At 40.8% G+C, this 15,804-nt stretch overlaps 1 protein-coding gene across 2 annotated transcripts; it reads left to right on the top strand.

Annotated features, from left to right (window-relative positions):
• The first annotated feature begins 340 nt into the window (after nucleotides 1–340).
• On the top strand, nucleotides 341–14,248 carry LOC4352674 (kinesin-like protein KIN-12F). Of its 2 annotated transcripts, none has more exons than NM_001423604.1 (38): nucleotides 341–529; nucleotides 657–758; nucleotides 847–1,483; nucleotides 1,830–1,985; nucleotides 2,066–2,149; nucleotides 2,228–2,347; nucleotides 2,483–2,596; nucleotides 2,694–2,786; nucleotides 2,885–3,045; nucleotides 3,128–3,202; nucleotides 3,302–3,389; nucleotides 3,471–3,529; nucleotides 3,612–3,675; nucleotides 3,760–3,825; nucleotides 3,904–4,086; nucleotides 4,682–4,786; nucleotides 4,867–5,102; nucleotides 5,171–5,240; nucleotides 5,322–5,387; nucleotides 5,589–5,668; nucleotides 5,760–5,835; nucleotides 5,963–7,552; nucleotides 7,706–8,044; nucleotides 8,722–11,067; nucleotides 11,160–11,267; nucleotides 11,363–11,523; nucleotides 11,615–11,702; nucleotides 11,823–11,897; nucleotides 12,004–12,237; nucleotides 12,320–12,418; nucleotides 12,518–12,589; nucleotides 12,658–12,719; nucleotides 12,815–12,926; nucleotides 13,002–13,112; nucleotides 13,202–13,372; nucleotides 13,452–13,517; nucleotides 13,615–13,734; nucleotides 13,813–14,248. In NM_001423604.1, the coding sequence occupies exons 3-38, from the start codon at nucleotides 848–850 to the stop codon at nucleotides 13,933–13,935; spliced, it is 8,409 nt and encodes a 2,802-aa protein (NP_001410533.1). In that variant the 5' UTR covers nucleotides 341–529; nucleotides 657–758; nucleotide 847; the 3' UTR covers nucleotides 13,936–14,248. The 2 variants fall into 2 exon arrangements, with proteins under 2 accessions (NP_001410533.1, XP_015618562.1); XM_015763076.3 differs by having other exon boundaries at nucleotides 346–529; nucleotides 12,661–12,719.
• Nucleotides 14,249–15,804: the final 1,556 nt, after the last annotated feature.

Genomic DNA, 15,804 nt, shown 5'->3' with positions numbered 1-15,804 from the left:
GCTGTCAAATTTTCAAAAACATACAAATGATTCTCTCACAGAAGCTAGTACAAAATACAAAATGACACTACTTACAAAACACCAATTCTTTAATTTCAGCTCATGCCTCCATTGACACATGGAGTGTGAGTTCCAAATTGCAATCACTTGGGAATAATTTAATTTTAATAATATACTAATACCAAATTCAACACTCACCCCGAATACCATCCAAATTTTTTTGAACCATCCTCGCGGGGGGGCCTCCCCTTCCCGATCCAATCCCAGCCGTCCGTTTCGAATGCCTCCACCCCGATTCAAATCAAATCCCGTTAAGACGCCTCGGCCCCATTCACACCAATCTCCGCCATTACTAGTTTCAGTTCAGTCCTCCCCCCTCCTCCTCCAAGGAGAGAGAGAGAGAGAGAGAGTGAGAGAGAGAGAGAGAGAGAGAGAGTTCTAGAAGATTCTAGAACTACTACCACCGCCGGCGAGTCGGAGCTCGGCGGCAACCGTATCCTAGGTCGGGATCGTCTTGCTCCCCTTCCAGGTGAGTCCAATGCGGCCCCGATCTGCGCCGGATTGGAGGGTTTTTGCCCGGAAGTTTCATCCCCGGGATTTTGAATTTTTTGATGTTTTGACGCGGATCTCTGATGCTGCTGCTGCTGCCGCTGCAGAAGAAGAAGGTTCTAGAAGCGGAAGTGTCACACCATTCGCGGCCTAGCCATCCTCGTCTTCACCGCCGCCGCGACCTCCGCTTCCACCTCCGCCCCGCTCAGGTGAGTCGCCGAGGATGTTGGGTTTGATTTTTTGGGGGGAGATTTTGTTTGCGGGTGAGAGGATTGATTGGTTTTTTGTTTTGTGTAGAATGGTGAGGGATCTCGCCGCGGTGCGCCGCACGCCGGCGAGGGCTTCGACATCCTCCTCCGCCTCGGAGGTCGGTAACGATGAGAACGCGCCGGTGGACGCCTCGGATGCCGCCGTGGTGGAGCCCGAGGCGGCGGCGGCGAGGCCCCCGCTGCTCGCCATCCAGCCGCCGCAGTCGGGGCTGAAGCGGAAGCCGGAGTCCCCGGCGCCGACGCCGTCGAAGCTCCCGTTCCGGACGCCGGAGAAGGCGGCGGCGCGGAGCCGGTTCGGGTGGGTCCCGCCGCGGGGAGAAGAGCAGCCGCCTCCGCGCGTCGGCGGGACCCCGTACAGCGCGGTGAGTACTCCCGGGAGGCATCGGGGGAAGTCCTCCGCGGCGGCGGCATCGGAGGGTGGTGGTGGGTCGACGCAGAGCACGCCGACGAAGAGCGTGACGAAGCCCGCGTACAGCATTGGGATGAGCGCGTCGAGGCCGCCGATGAGCAGTGGGCAGCGGGGGGCCGGGTTGGGGTTGGGGTTCTCGATGGCGGCGAGGGGGACGCCCATGTCCTTTGCTCCGGTGACTGTGGTGAATACCGCAGAGGTGCCGCATTTCGAGCTCCGGGAGGATCCCTCGTTCTGGATGGAGAACAATGTGCAGGTGCGTATTTTGATTTACTGCTTATTATGCAGCTCTCTTCTGAAATCATTACAAGTGATTGTTCGGGAATGGTTTGCTCTTTCCTTAATATCTACCATCAATATATCAATTGAGGTGAAAATACGTTTTTTCTTTCCTAAATTTTCCTTGATCAGCAATGATTATGACAAGGAATTGCCCTATGTTATTGATTATGTATGTCGATTAATCATGTGTTGTTGGAATTTATCTTTCACGTCTTTCATTTCAATTTTATAAGTACCGAGCTTTGAATTTTGAATTGACAAATATGTCAGAGAAATAACATCCCCATTCACATTCTTGACATTTATGCTTTATTGTCCAGGTTGTTATCCGTGTGCGCCCTCTAAATAACACTGAAAGAAACCTCCATAACTACAATCGATGTTTGAAACAAGAGAGTGCACAGAGCATCACATGGATTGGGCAGCCAGAAAGTCGTTTTACATTCGATCATGTTGCTTGTGAAGCAGTGAATCAGGTCAGCAAAAGAACAGTTCGAATTTATGATCTGATTCTAATTCTTGGATTGCTATTGACTGCTGAATTTACATTTTGCAGGAAGTGCTTTTCCGTGTTGCTGGTTTACCGATGGTTGAGAACTGCATGGCTGGGTACAATAGTTGTATCTTTGCTTATGGGCAGGTATTTGTTATCAACTTCACATCTGCTCATTTGTTGATAGTGAAGTCATTTTTTTCCTCTCAATTTAATTGCCTGCAGACTGGAAGTGGAAAGACATACACAATGCTTGGCGAGATCAGTGAACTGGAAGTGAGGCCTAGTCAAGATCGTGGGATGACCCCTCGCATTTTTGAGTTCTTGTTTGCGAGAATCAGAGCGGTAAAGAACATAACTATGTCCCTACAATTCATGGTTCTGCAGATACATTACTTGTTAGTTTTTGCGTATTAGACAATCAAGTATACCATAATCCCACAATTCTCAAATCTTTTGTATATGCTATCCAACTTGCAGGAAGAAGAGAGCAGGAGGGATGAGAAGCTAAAGTACAATTGCAAGTGTTCTTTCCTGGAGATTTACAATGAACAAATCACAGACCTTCTTGATCCTTCATCCACAAATCTTCCAGTATGATTTAATAATGCTACTTCAAGTGAAATGTCTTCTCAGTGCAATACCTTTTTTGTTTTAAATATGCCTGATTGCCTGAGCAACTATCATGCAGCTGCGAGAAGATATACGGAACGGTGTTTACGTTGAAAATCTGACTGAACTAGAAGTTGGTTGTGTCAGTGACATCATAAAACTTTTGATGCAGGTAAACACATCTGTTCTAGGTTCTTTTGTGTTGCAAATATCTTCTGACATACTGTCATAGTGTTTTAACCAATTGGGCTTGCTGAAAACCTATTTCAGGGTTCTGCGAACAGGAAAGTGGCAGCTACAAATATGAACCGTGAGAGTAGTCGGTCCCACAGTGTTTTCACATGCATCATTGAGAGTCGGTGGGAGAAAGATTCGGCATCTAACTTACGATTTGCAAGGCTGAATCTAGTTGACCTTGCTGGGTCAGAAAGGTAAACAGACAGTCTTCATTTCTCTCTCAGTACATTATGCTTAAATGAAATCTCAATCCTTGAGACATCCACCTGAACACAGACAGAGGACATCTGGTGCTGCAGGTGAGCGGCTGAAAGAAGCTGCTAATATTAACAAATCATTATCAACACTAGGGTACGTGCTTAACACTCCTTACTTTTAGACGGTGATATTCTTTTATATGACGAGACTTTACCGTAGTATTGCTCAATCATGAATGCTTGTGAATTACAGCCTTGTTATAATGAGTTTAGTTGATCAAGCACATGGGAAACAAAGGCATGTTCCATATAGGGACTCAAGATTGACATTTCTCCTTCAGGTAGCAACCCTGAAATATAATATTATTGAGTTCTTTTCCTTTGATGTGTTTGTATTTATTGATGTCCTCTTTTACCCTCAGGATTCTCTTGGTGGGAACTCAAAAACAATGATTATTGCAAATGTCAGCCCTTCAGTGTGGTAGTGATTTTCTGGACCTTTATTTGAGCAAAGTGCAAATCTTGTTAATATTTTAATATCTCCTTGCTTTGTGGTTATTCAGTTCCGCTAGCGAAACACTCAGCACCCTCAAGTTTGCCCAGCGTGCTAGGCTCATTCAGAACAATGTAATATTTTCTTCGTAAGTCTGGTTTCTTCTTTCCAAACTATCTTAGGTTACTAATACATAACTTGCTTTGTCAAATGTGAAGGCGGTTGTGAATGAAGATGCTTCAGGAGATGTACTGGCTTTGCAGCATCAAATACGCCTTCTAAAGGTAATGTCTGGATAACTTTAGTCGTACTTTATGTTCTATATAACATCATCCTAACCTACAGTAAGTTCCTTGTATCAGGAAGAGCTCGCTGTCCTCAAGCGCCAACGTGTCCCTAGATCTTTGTCATTCACTTCTGACATTTTTGAAAGGTCTGGAGTAGATGTTGATGATGGAACTGAAAGCATGAATATGGATGAGGAGAATGATAATGATGCCCATGACAGAAGATCCCTGCAAGATTTAAGGATTTCAAATAAGCAAGTATGCAACCTTCTTTGTGATTTGTTATGTTTATATCCATAACTTCTAGTTCTACATGTTCTTTGCTTGCCAAGTTACCTATTTAGTTTTTTGAACTGTTTCATCATTGCTACTACCTCCGTTTTAGGTTATAAGACTTTTCAGCATTGCCTACATTCATATAGATGTTAATGAATCTAGGCACATATATATGTCTAGATTCATTAACATATATATTATATGTCTAGATTCATTAACATATATATGAATGTGGGCAATGTTAGAAAGTCTTATAATATGAAACGGAGGAAGTATTTTCCAAACACAACAATTTTTATTCTTAAACGTGAAGACTGCTATATCTAGAGAGGGGAAATTGCTATTCATGTATGGTCTCCTTTACACTATAGTTTTACAGTTTATTCCATCAACATGAAATTTATATCTTCAACTGCATGGCCTTTTTTTTTTACTGTTTTTAGATCTCAGGGAAGGTTGTTGTCTTATTAGAAGTTCATGGATTAGACTAAATGGTTCTTTCTCACTGTTTCTCTGCTGTGTGCTCAATTGCACAAGAACCCCTTCACAGATAGTATATCTGCATATGATTTTGCAGTTGAGGTTGCTGGAAGAAACACTAGCTGGAGCATTCCGGAGAGAATCAGTTGCAGAAGCCACTGTAAAGCAACTTGAAGCTGAAATTGAGCAGTTGAACCGAATGGTAAATTTCTGGTGGCAAGAAACAACTTTTGTGATTTTTTTAGAGGGCATCATCAATGGTCTTTTGGTATGTGTTCTCAGGTTTATGAGAGAGAGAATGATACAAGGAGTGCTAAGATGACACTTAAGTTTCGAGAAGATAAGATTCACCAGATGGAGGCTCTTGTTCGTGACAAACTGCCAGCTGAATCATATCTACTTGAAGAAAACAATACATTATTGAAAGAGATTGATTTGCTTCGTGCAAAAATCGACAAAAATCCAGAAGTGACCCGTTTTGCCCTAGAAAATATTCGTCTCTCAAACAAACTCAAGAGGTATATAAATAGTATACATCAACATGCACAATGTGTTACACTGTGCTAAAATTAATTTGTTTTTATAGTTACAACCAATTCTGTAATGAAGGGGAGAGGGAGCATTTGCTGAATGAAGTTTCCATCCTTCGGAATCAGGTTTATATTAACTTCCATTTTGTAATTCTAAAAAGTGCAGTCTACCTGTTTCCTTTTAAGCATCGTTCCTTGTGTTAATAGGTCTTGCAAATACTTGAAAGGAGGGCAGAAGCTGAGCAACCAAATAATTTCCCAACCAATTTTGAGGTTTATTTCCTTCTATATATTTCCATTGTTTATTTTCCTTATGAATTTGCTCATTATTTGCTACATTTTCAGCATAAACAGCATTGCTCAAGTTTAGCAACTAACGCTGAAACTTTACATGTGGTTATATTGATGAAATAACAGCCAATCATGCCATGTCAGTTGCTGTGAACTGATCTCTTTTTCTCTGTCTGTCTCCAGTTGAAACGGACCTCTCAAGAGTTGGAAACCTGTAGAGGCGAGCTGCAAGCTTGCCTAGAAGCGAATAAAAAATTAGCAAGGTAATTTCATACTTACATAAAAAAACATTGGCAAGTTCTTTTTTCTTTTTTCAATTTGCTCTGTTATTGAAGCAATTACATCACTTTACAGGGAAATAGCTGATCTACAGAATGAATTAAGTAATATACATAGCTCAAATAGAGAGGGCCATCCTAATGTGGTTGAGGTATGCGCATTCTACTGAACTGATCTATGCTCTTATCTTCTACAATCTATACCAATCAGATATGGCCACTTGTTGTGGAGGTGGTGAAGACAAGAAGCTGACTAAATGTGTTTCATTTTGTGGTCAGAAATTTTCATCAGCTTTGAACCAGTATGATTCTCATGCACCTGAAAAGAAGGATCAGTGTTTTCAAGAGGGTTTCATGATAAACACGGATGACATATTAAACCTGCAGCTGGAGTTGGACATAATTAAAACAATACTGGCTGAAGAGAGGACAACCCGTGCAGAAGTTGAGAAACGAATTACTTGTTTAGATGATGAGCTAAAAGCAGCAAATATTCATATTCTCCAAACTTGTAGGCAGAGTGAAACCATGCAACGTGAATTGAGTGATGCAAGATCTGTTATTGAAGCTCTTGAGTCTCAGCAGATTATGTTGATAAATGAACTAGATGAGCTCAAGGAGAGCAATCAGCAAAGCTTAGAGCATCTAAAGAAGAGGGATTTGGAAATATCAAGGTTAAACAATGAGCTTGATGTGCACCGTAGGCAAGAATTCTTAGCTATGGAAGAGCCGAAAGTGCAACTTCTGAAGTGTTTTGAGAATGATGATTCACCTTTGCAGACAAAACTGAAAAGAATGCAAGCTTCACTTGAGAAAGCACGCAAATTAAATACAAGGTACCAAAGAGATCAGGCATCTCACAGTTCTGCTCAGCAAGAAATGGATGAAGTCAGTAGACAGGTTGAGGTTGAAACGGCTGAGGTTATTATGTGCTTACAGGAAGAGCTCATATCACTCCAACAGCAATTAGATGCCAGTAGCAAAAACGAATTATTAGCCAACCAAAGAATAGATGAGGCTCGACTGGAAAGAGAACAGTTGAATGATAGGCTGCTTGAAGTGATGAAAGAGAATGAATGTTTTTCTGCGCTAATTGAGGAGAAAGACAAGAAAATTGGGATGTTGACCAATGACTGGGACAAATTAGCTTCTGACATAGGAAACTTCCTTTTGGATGGAAATGCAGCTCTTGACGAAGCTTCTGACCAGGTTGCCTTTATTTCTGAGTCTATTTCCCAAAGGAAATGGATTGAGGATCAAGTCCAGAAGATGTGTCGAGGAATATCCCAAAGAGATGAGTTACTCAAAGAGCTTCAAAGTAGGTTGAAAGAGGCAGATGACATAAGATGTGATTTGGACTTGAAGTTAAGGTCCTTAAGAGGAGCAATGCAGGCTATAAATGACACACATCAACAAGAGAAGAATGATCAAGAAAATGCTATGTCTGTTTTAAGATCACAAGAATCTAATGAAAGATATGTGAATCAGCAGCAACTTCAAGAGCTTCAGAGGATACAACTGTTGTTGGATGAGTCCATTGAATCTTTTGTGCAGAAGGAGGTTATAGAACAAAGTTATATTTCTCTGCAAAGGGCGATGGAGGAAGTGATTCATCATCTGGAGTCACAATTAGACCAGTCAAAGAGAGATTTGACTCAATTATTGAGTGAGACCCAGGATAAGGAGCAGGCCTTTGAGAGGCTGAAAAATGAAGAAAACGGTGTTCTGTTAACAGTGCTGTCAGATGTTCTAAAGGCAAAGGGTGTTATACATGAGTTTGAAACTGGATTCAATGCAATACAGTCAAGCTTTTCTGTGGATCCTGAAGAGGTCGTTTGCCAAAATTCAGACTTGAACTTGGAGGATCGGGTAAGCTAATGCTCTTGTTATTTGGTATCAAGGTGAACCGTACAATCCACTCTTTATGTCAGTAAGTTCCTCACATTAATCAATCTGCATCCGTTAAGAGTGGCAGCCTTTACACACTCATGGCATGACCATAATTTAACTGCATGTTTGTAGGTTGGCTGTGATCCCACTGGAGCCTTCGAAGCTGGGGAGAAGCACAATGGTGATGTCCTTTGCAAACTTAGTAAGGAAATGGAGTGTGTAGTTTACACAATGCAAATGCTGCAATCTCAAATGGTCAAACTTCTTCAAGAAAAAGAAAACGCGAAAGAATATCATTTCCAAAGTCAAAGAACTATTAAAGATGTAAGTGCCAAGGTCCTTCAACTGAAATCAGAGATAATTGACAAGGAAAAGGGCTATGAAGCTAGACTAAAAGAGTTGGAGATAAAGATGCAAGAAAAGGAGAAAGACACTGCAGAATCATTTATTTCATGGAATAAAGAAAGAGAGGTAATGTTTCATGGTCATAACACTTCCATAAGTTTCTGCCATCATAGATTTGGCCATGTTTTCTGAACAACAGGTTATCTGTTTCTCATCCTACTGTGAAAGGATTTTATTAGAAAATATATATAGTTCTCACACTTATTTCCTGCTTGTAGTTGTAGGGATGTGATTATAATGTGCAAGAAATGATTAGCTTGTATTAGAATAATTTATGGTGCATTATATAATTTATAGTAGTATTATTCTTGTTTTCTTTCATCACATGGTGCTGTTGTAATGGTACTAAAATACCAGCATTGCTAATCCATGCCTTATCTATCTTTACAAAAGTGGCTTATATTTTGGACCAAAATACAACACAGTTTTCCAACATTGCAATCAGCATATCCATATTACCATGCATTTCAGCATTGCTTAATGCTTAGTTTCAATAGATTTTTTATCCAATGTTGGAAGTGGATTATATTAATGTGGATCTGATTGTCATTGACATTATGCGTTATGCTTTTGACTTGTAAGCCATCGTGGGGGCAAATTAATTTCATTGATTGTGCATATACAAGCAGTAAACAGTTTGACATCTTTATGTTGTTGATTGGTTGATCTTGATTTACCACCTAATTCATGATGATTAGCTACAAACTCTGGATGCTAGAATTATAACATCATTAATCTTTCAGGCACTTGAACTTGAGGTTTCAGAGGCAAAAAGTCTTGCGATTCAAAAATCATTCGAGGCTTCTACTCTTATATCCAAGTTTGAAGAGGCACAGGCAACTATAAGTGATGCTGACACTACTGTCAATGCACTAGTTGAAGCAAATGAAAAAGCAAAACTTCAAATACAAAATTTCAAAGAAAATGAAGCTTTGTTCCTTTCTGAAAAGGAGAGATTACTAACTGAGATAAGTAGTTTGAAGATGCTGCTGGACGTGAAAGACCAAACTTATGAGGTAATGGAAAAGAAATTTGCGGCAAGCCTGCTTGAAGCAAATGACCTAGCACTTGAACTTGAAGATGGCATTAGACATTTGCAGAATTTGTTATTGGAGAAGCTTGAGTTCGTTTCTTCTGATGTTGAATGGATGAAATCAAAGCTTCAGCAGTTTGCCGAGTTGGCAAGGACTTGGTTAGAGGAGAACTGGTTAGAGATAATTGGAAAGGACTGTGCTGTTTCTGTTTTGCATCTCTGTCACATGGGGATTTTGTTGGAGAGAATTACTGGGCTTAATGCAGAAAATGGTTTCCTTCAACGTGGGTTGTGCGAATCCAATTCTTTGATATCCAAGCTGCGTGAGCACAATGACAGAGCAAAGAATGAACTGGAAATGTGTAGTGTTCTCAAAGGGAAACTGCTACTTGACATTAATCATAATTTCAGTCGCATTGCAAAGAAGGAACAGGAAGCAACTGAACTGAACTCAAGATTAGATGCTTTTGAGAAGAAGATTCTGCACTTACAAGCTCAAGAGGAAGCAATGTTGGCACGGTCAAATTCCATGTATAATGAACTCTCCATATTGGTGGAAGAGATTGATGCTACCAACAAGAGTGCATTGGCAACTGAATCCAAGGAAAAGGAAGAGCTACGCCACCAATTAGATGAAGCTTTGCTTTGCAATGCTATGTTAAAAGACATAATTCAAGAAGACGTGGATCTGCCTCAAGTGAATAATTATATGAAAGGGTGCAGTGAATTTGAGTTGTGCAATCGCCTTGCAGATTATCACAATGAATTGGTTACTACCAACATAATTGCAAAGGATATCGAGTCTTTTGTTCTTTCTTCAGAATTAGTGCAGCAAAAAGCACAGCTGCAAAAACAAGAACTCATGTTTATTGATGCCCTTGATGGATTGACAACAGAAGCAACTTTGTCGAGAGTTGACAAGGATTTGGGTAGTGCTGTAATTTTTTCTTTGCTTGATGATAGCAATAAGATAATGATTGATTTTGATAACCTTAAGCAGAACAAGGACGAGCTAATGGAAAATTTACATGTTCTGAGCGAGGAAAACCTAAACCTTAGATCTGTAGTTGGTTCTTTGGAATCAAGTATCGAGTCGTTGCAAACAGAACTTGATGGAAAAACGAAAGCTCTGATGGAGTTGCAATATTCCCATACAACCATACTTGAAGAGTTCAAGTTGAAATCCAAGGCCACTGAACTTGGTGTCTCAAGGGAAAATGATCTGAGGTCAGAAAACAATTTATTGAAACATGAATATCTAGATATTGTGCGCAAAGAGCAGATGATGGCTGAATTGGTTGCTAATCTTGATTCTGAGAAGTTGTTTGTCACCATTCAAGGTCGTTTGGAACAAGTTGCTGATCAAGTACAGATGTACACTAGCGACCAATTGAACATGGTGACAAAGGTCTCCAATGAGATAGACTTCATCCAGATGTCCATCGAAGGGTTGATTACCCACAATGGTTTCCTACAGTCTGAATTAATTCGCAAAGATGAATTGGCAAAGGGCTTGTCCTTTGATCTCAGCTTGCTACAGGAGTCAGCATCTGTTGCAAAAGACCAAGCAGATGAACTTATCCAGTTAACTGAAGCAATAGAGTCATTAGAACCGGAGCTTGATTCTAAATCAAATGAACTTGTTGATGCTGTTTCTGGAAGACAATTACTAGAAGCTCAGATCTTGAAGAGTAATCAAAAGGTTTCTGCCTTAGAGGAGCAGCTGGCAAGTAAGATAAATGAATTGAAGGAAGTTTCTGTGGAAAAAGATGAACTGACGTCTAAGCTGAACCATATTGAAGGGATCAGTTACACTATGGAGGATGAGTTGGCTGATAAAAGTAAAGCTATTGAAAGGCTGGAAGAAGAGCTGATTGAGTTGAGAAGTTTACTTGATGCCAGGACCTGCTTCCTTCAAAATTTGCAGAATGACTTTTCTAAGCTTTTGGATGAAAAGAAATACTGTGAAACTCAGGTTCTTATCTTGAATGAGAAGCTGGAGATGGCTCAGGCATTGGCAGAAGAAAGTGAAGCAATTGCTACAGAAGCTAAACAGGTGACGAACTGCTGATGGTCTACATGATAGTTGTTCCTTCATTTATGATTTCTTATGATGTTTTTCCTGTATAATGTTTCTATCCTTTACAGATGGCGGAGGAAAGGAAGACGCATGCTGAAGAGAAGGATGAAGAAGTCAAGCTATTGGAGAGGTCCATTGAGGAGCTTGAGACTACTGTTTGTGCTTTGGAAAACAAGGTGTGTTGGTGCTTCTTTTTCTATTTGAGTGTGAGTTTATTATTTTTTTCTGTAACATTACTTTCTCAACAATTTTATTGGTTATTTCCCTTAAGGTGGACATCATTAAGGAAGAAGCAGAGCGTCAAAGAATGCACAGAGAAGAAATAGAACTAGAGCTGCAGAAAGTCAGGCAACAAATGCTAGCTGTTCCTTCCTCAGGGCAAGCAACGAGCTCCCTAGAAGGTGGAATGGGTGATTTTACTGACTCATCCAGGTTTGCATGGTTATGAATTTTGATACCAGTTACTGTATTCATAACTGTAGGTGTGATACTCAATCAAGCACTTTGATTTTTTGTCTTACAGGCACTCCAGAGAGATAAAGAATGAGCTACTGGCTGCCCAGGAGAATATAAGAATACTTCAAAAGGATGTTGCTGAGAAGGAAACAGAGGTAAAACATCTATGTTTTAACCATTTGACACCTAATATGCAAGTGCTCGCATTGTTCTGAGTATTATCCATAGAGCGTCCAAACATTGTTCTTTAAAGTATACTTGTCTTTTCTTTATAGATTGCTCAGTGCAAGGCACACATATCAGAGCTAAACATACATGCTGAGGCAGCAGCCCGAGAATATAAGCAGAAAGTAAGCAGTTTTTTTAAGAATTGAAACTTGATAGTTTTAAATGATACTAATGAAGTATGATCAGCCTTAAAAAGAAAAAAAAACTAATGAAGTATGATCTGACTAGTTCATGGAGCTAGAAGCCATGGCACAACAGGTTAAGAGTGACAATACATCTGCAAATGCTTGTTCCACAAGACCAGAGAAGATCAGTTTGAAACCTCGCGGTTCAGGCTCTCCATTTAAGTGCATTGGACTGGGATTTGTACAACAAATGAATTCTGAGAAAGATGAAGAGCTTAGTGCTGCAAAGCAACGCATTATGGAACTTGAGGGCATAGCAGCTAGTCGGCAAAGGGAGGTGCGATTTTATAGACTTAAATCATTCTTGTTTCCATTATTTCTAGCCTTATTATTAACCTATCCTTTCCCCTCTGTTGAAGATATTCATGTTGAATGCGAGATTAGCTACAACAGAGAGTATGACACATGATGTGATTCGTGATATGTTAGGTGTTAAGATGAACATGGCGACTTGGGCGGTAGGAAAGAAAATTCCCTTATTTCACATGCTTCCAATTTTATTTTTAGATATCTGTTATTTCTAAACTATCTTATATATGCCCACTAATTGATTGCAGGCACTGGTTGACAACCAGCAACAAATGGACACACAAGAGTCAGCTGTTACCCAAGCTCATGAATCTAAAGAGGTAACTTCTCCATCTAAGCAACAGCTCAACATATCGTTCTTGCATCTATTTGATACATAACTGTTCAGCAGTCCGATGAGTTGATGAAGCTGAGGAGCCAGCTTGATGAATTAATTGAAGAGAGACAGAGGTATGTATACTTTCCCATCTACAGCCACCTAAAAATAACTATATATTAAAGTGATTGATGGACTCAATTTTATTTTGTTCTTTTTTTGGATACAGTTGGCTTGATGAAATAAACCAGCGACAATCTGAACTTGGAGCAGCTCGCATTACTATAGAAAAATTAAGACAAAAGGAACACTTTATGGTAGCTGAAATTGAGCTGCTGAAGGTATGCCATGTTTATTTACCCCTTTTGGCAGTTAATTTAAGTCCTTTTCTGTATTAATTGATTGCCATACTGTAGGCTGAGAATGCGAATGGCAAAGCCATCATCTTTAATCTTGAAGATGAAGTGAAAAAGCTTACGAGACAACAGAATCTTCAACTGCGAATTAATCATCACGTGAAAACAAAGGCATGCATCATTCTTCAAACTTTCTCAGTGTTTCTGAACTTATGCTTTCCTGTCTGACCCTCTTTCATGTATTTTGCCCAACATAATAGGAAGAGAATAACTTACTTAAAAAGCAGAATGAAGAGCTAAGTGCAAAGCTGCAGAAGCTAGGAGCAGTTGTTGCCCGTACGAAGGAAGAGCTTGCTCGCTACAGGGTTTCAGATGGGAAGGACCCATATGAGCAGATGGAGGAGGAAGAGCTATTAAGAAATAGATTAGAAGTGCGTCTACCGTTTCTCGATTTTCACAAAGAAATATGCCAGGTTCAGAGGCACTAATATTTTGTCTGCATGTCAACAGGAAAGCGAGCAGGATAGAAGCAAGCTTGCAGAAAACCTGTCGAGCCTGTGTGCCACCGTTCTGAAGGTATGTTCATGTTTACTCTGAAGCAACCCTTTTTGTGGTCGATGCAAAGTTTGCGAGCTTACATGAGGAAACTTTGATCCTACATTCCTTCTGACAGATCGCTGGAGTTAGAAACCATGAGTCTGATGCGAGTCTTTTGAAAGCATTGGAAGCCTTAAATCAGATCCAACTCCGTATTGCTTCAATGGAGGCTGGGGTTGAGGATCTTAAACTGAAGGTCAGAACAAACGAATACCATTCATTTCACTAATTAGTCTTACTCTTTACTGATGCTTAAGTTTTGCAACCCGTGCAGTGCAAACTACTGCATGAAAAGGCCCGTTTATCGGAGCTTCGGAGCGAGTCATCTTCTCTTAGCTCAGGTCGCTCCAGATCACCGAGTGTGTGCAGATCACCAAGCATCTCGTCATTCCGATGACGCAGCTGACTCAAATAGAAGCGAAGCAAGTGTTGTACTGTACATAATATTGGTTGCTACATCGTTTTGTTACTCGTTAGTTACCAGCTAACCACCTACCGACCTGTGCCCCAAAGCATCTCGTGCAGTACAGTTTTGCTGCGAGTAGAGTAGGGGCATTAACCATGCATTGCTGATGTTGCATCTGCTGGCCTAGTTAATTGAATCATGTATACACATTGAAATCCAATGCAATTATTCTTTTACTTGAAATAGCCGCTGATGATCTTGCTATCTTGAAAGATGCAAGTGATCAATCGGCTCTCCTCTCTCAGTCGTGATTCGCCCCCTTTAATCAAACATATGTAAGAGACGAAAGTGCAAATTGTGAGAACGATGATTGACCTTTGCAGATAAAACTGAAAAGAATGCAATCGTCACTTGAGAAGGCACGCGACTTAAATACAAGGCATCAGAGAAATGGATGAAATCCGTAACCAGCTGGGGCGATTATGTGCTTACAAAAAGGAATAGCTGATCAATCAAAGACTAGACGATGTTCAACTGGAAAGCAAACAGTTGAATGATTATGATAGCCTTCCTGATCAAAGCAAACAGTTGAACTGAGATCTAAGCGGAGCCATATTAAAACCAAAACATAAAATTAAAACCGACTCAAACACGGATGACGGACGAAGGAAACATCTTTAATTTTTATAATAGTAGAGCTTCGTTGTTTTGATGTGGGACGGAGAGAGAGTAGCAAGCGCCACTTGCCAAGTGGAGTAGGCCAGGGCACCCGGCATAGCCGTGTTTAGTTGTTTTGGCAAAAAAAAAATTGACGTATACGGACACACATTTGAAGTATTAAACGTTGACTCATAACAAAATAAATTACAGATTCCGCATGTAAATTGCGAGACGAATCTATTAATCCTAATTAATCCATCATTAGAAAATATTTACTGTAGCACCACATTGTCAAGTCATGGCATAATTAGGCTCAAAAGATTCGTGTCGCAATTTAGATGCAAACTGTGCAATTGAGTTTTTTTTCGTCCACGTTTAATGTTCCATACATGTGTCCAAACATTTGATGTGACGGAAAAGTTGAAAGTTTAAAGGGAACTAAACACAGTCATAATTGGAAGTTTGAAGAAATTGAAACGATGTAACGAAAAAGTTGAAAATTTATGTGTGTAGAAAAGTTCAATGTGACGAAAAAGTTAAAAATTTAAAGAAAAAAAAGTTAGAAATCTAAACAGGGCCATAGTCTGGCAGCCCGACTGCCGGACGAGCCCCAGGCCCAGGCCCCAGCCATGCGCGGACGCGCCGTCGCTAGCGTGTGCGGCGCACGCTACACGGTCGCCTGGTAGTGCTGACTCACGTCGCATCGCACGGGCGCCGTTGCTGCTGCTACGCCGAACCAGAACCACAGCGCGCGTCGGACCACGCGTCGACGCTACGCGCAGGCCAGATCAGGCCGACCGCACGAGCCGTGCGCCACTGCTCGGCGTAGACTGTCTTGTACATCACCACACATGGGCCAGCATCCTCCTTAGCCCATAACAAACAGGCCATGGAACCAAATGGCCCAATACATGTCTGCCGGTGAAGGAATAAGTACACTTTTGGTCTCTCAATTTGTCGCCCAGTCTAATTTTCGTCCTCAGCACACAGAACTGGATACAACGCATCCCCCAACTTACAAAACCATGCAGACGAGGTTCCTTGGTAGTATTATACCCGGTTTTAGATGACGTGCTGCCTACGTGGCTGGTTTAATTAGGTCCTTGTCCCACGTGATATTGATGCGATGCTTACGTGGTAATTAGATTCTGGAAAAATAATAAAGAAATGTGCGACCTACATGTCAATTACACACAAAAT

The sequence above is a fragment of the Oryza sativa genome, chromosome 12 (genome assembly GCF_034140825.1).
Source record: "Oryza sativa Japonica Group chromosome 12, ASM3414082v1".
Classification (NCBI taxonomy): domain Eukaryota; kingdom Viridiplantae; phylum Streptophyta; class Magnoliopsida; order Poales; family Poaceae; genus Oryza; species Oryza sativa.
The sequence above is the reverse complement of the archived record's forward strand: the minus strand, read 5'-3'. Positions and strand labels throughout refer to the sequence as shown.

Excerpts from the sequence above, each read along its gene's own strand:
- LOC4352674 (NM_001423604.1), top strand. The coding sequence starts at position 848 with ATGGTGAGGGATCTCGCCGCGGTGCGCCGCACGCCGGCGAGGGCTTCG. Across the intron at positions 3,676-3,759 it reads CTAGGCTCATTCAGAACAAT|GCGGTTGTGAATGAAGATGC; the intron begins GTAATATTTTCT and ends TCAAATGTGAAG. Across the intron at positions 13,518-13,614 it reads TGTGTGCCACCGTTCTGAAG|ATCGCTGGAGTTAGAAACCA; the intron begins GTATGTTCATGT and ends TCCTTCTGACAG.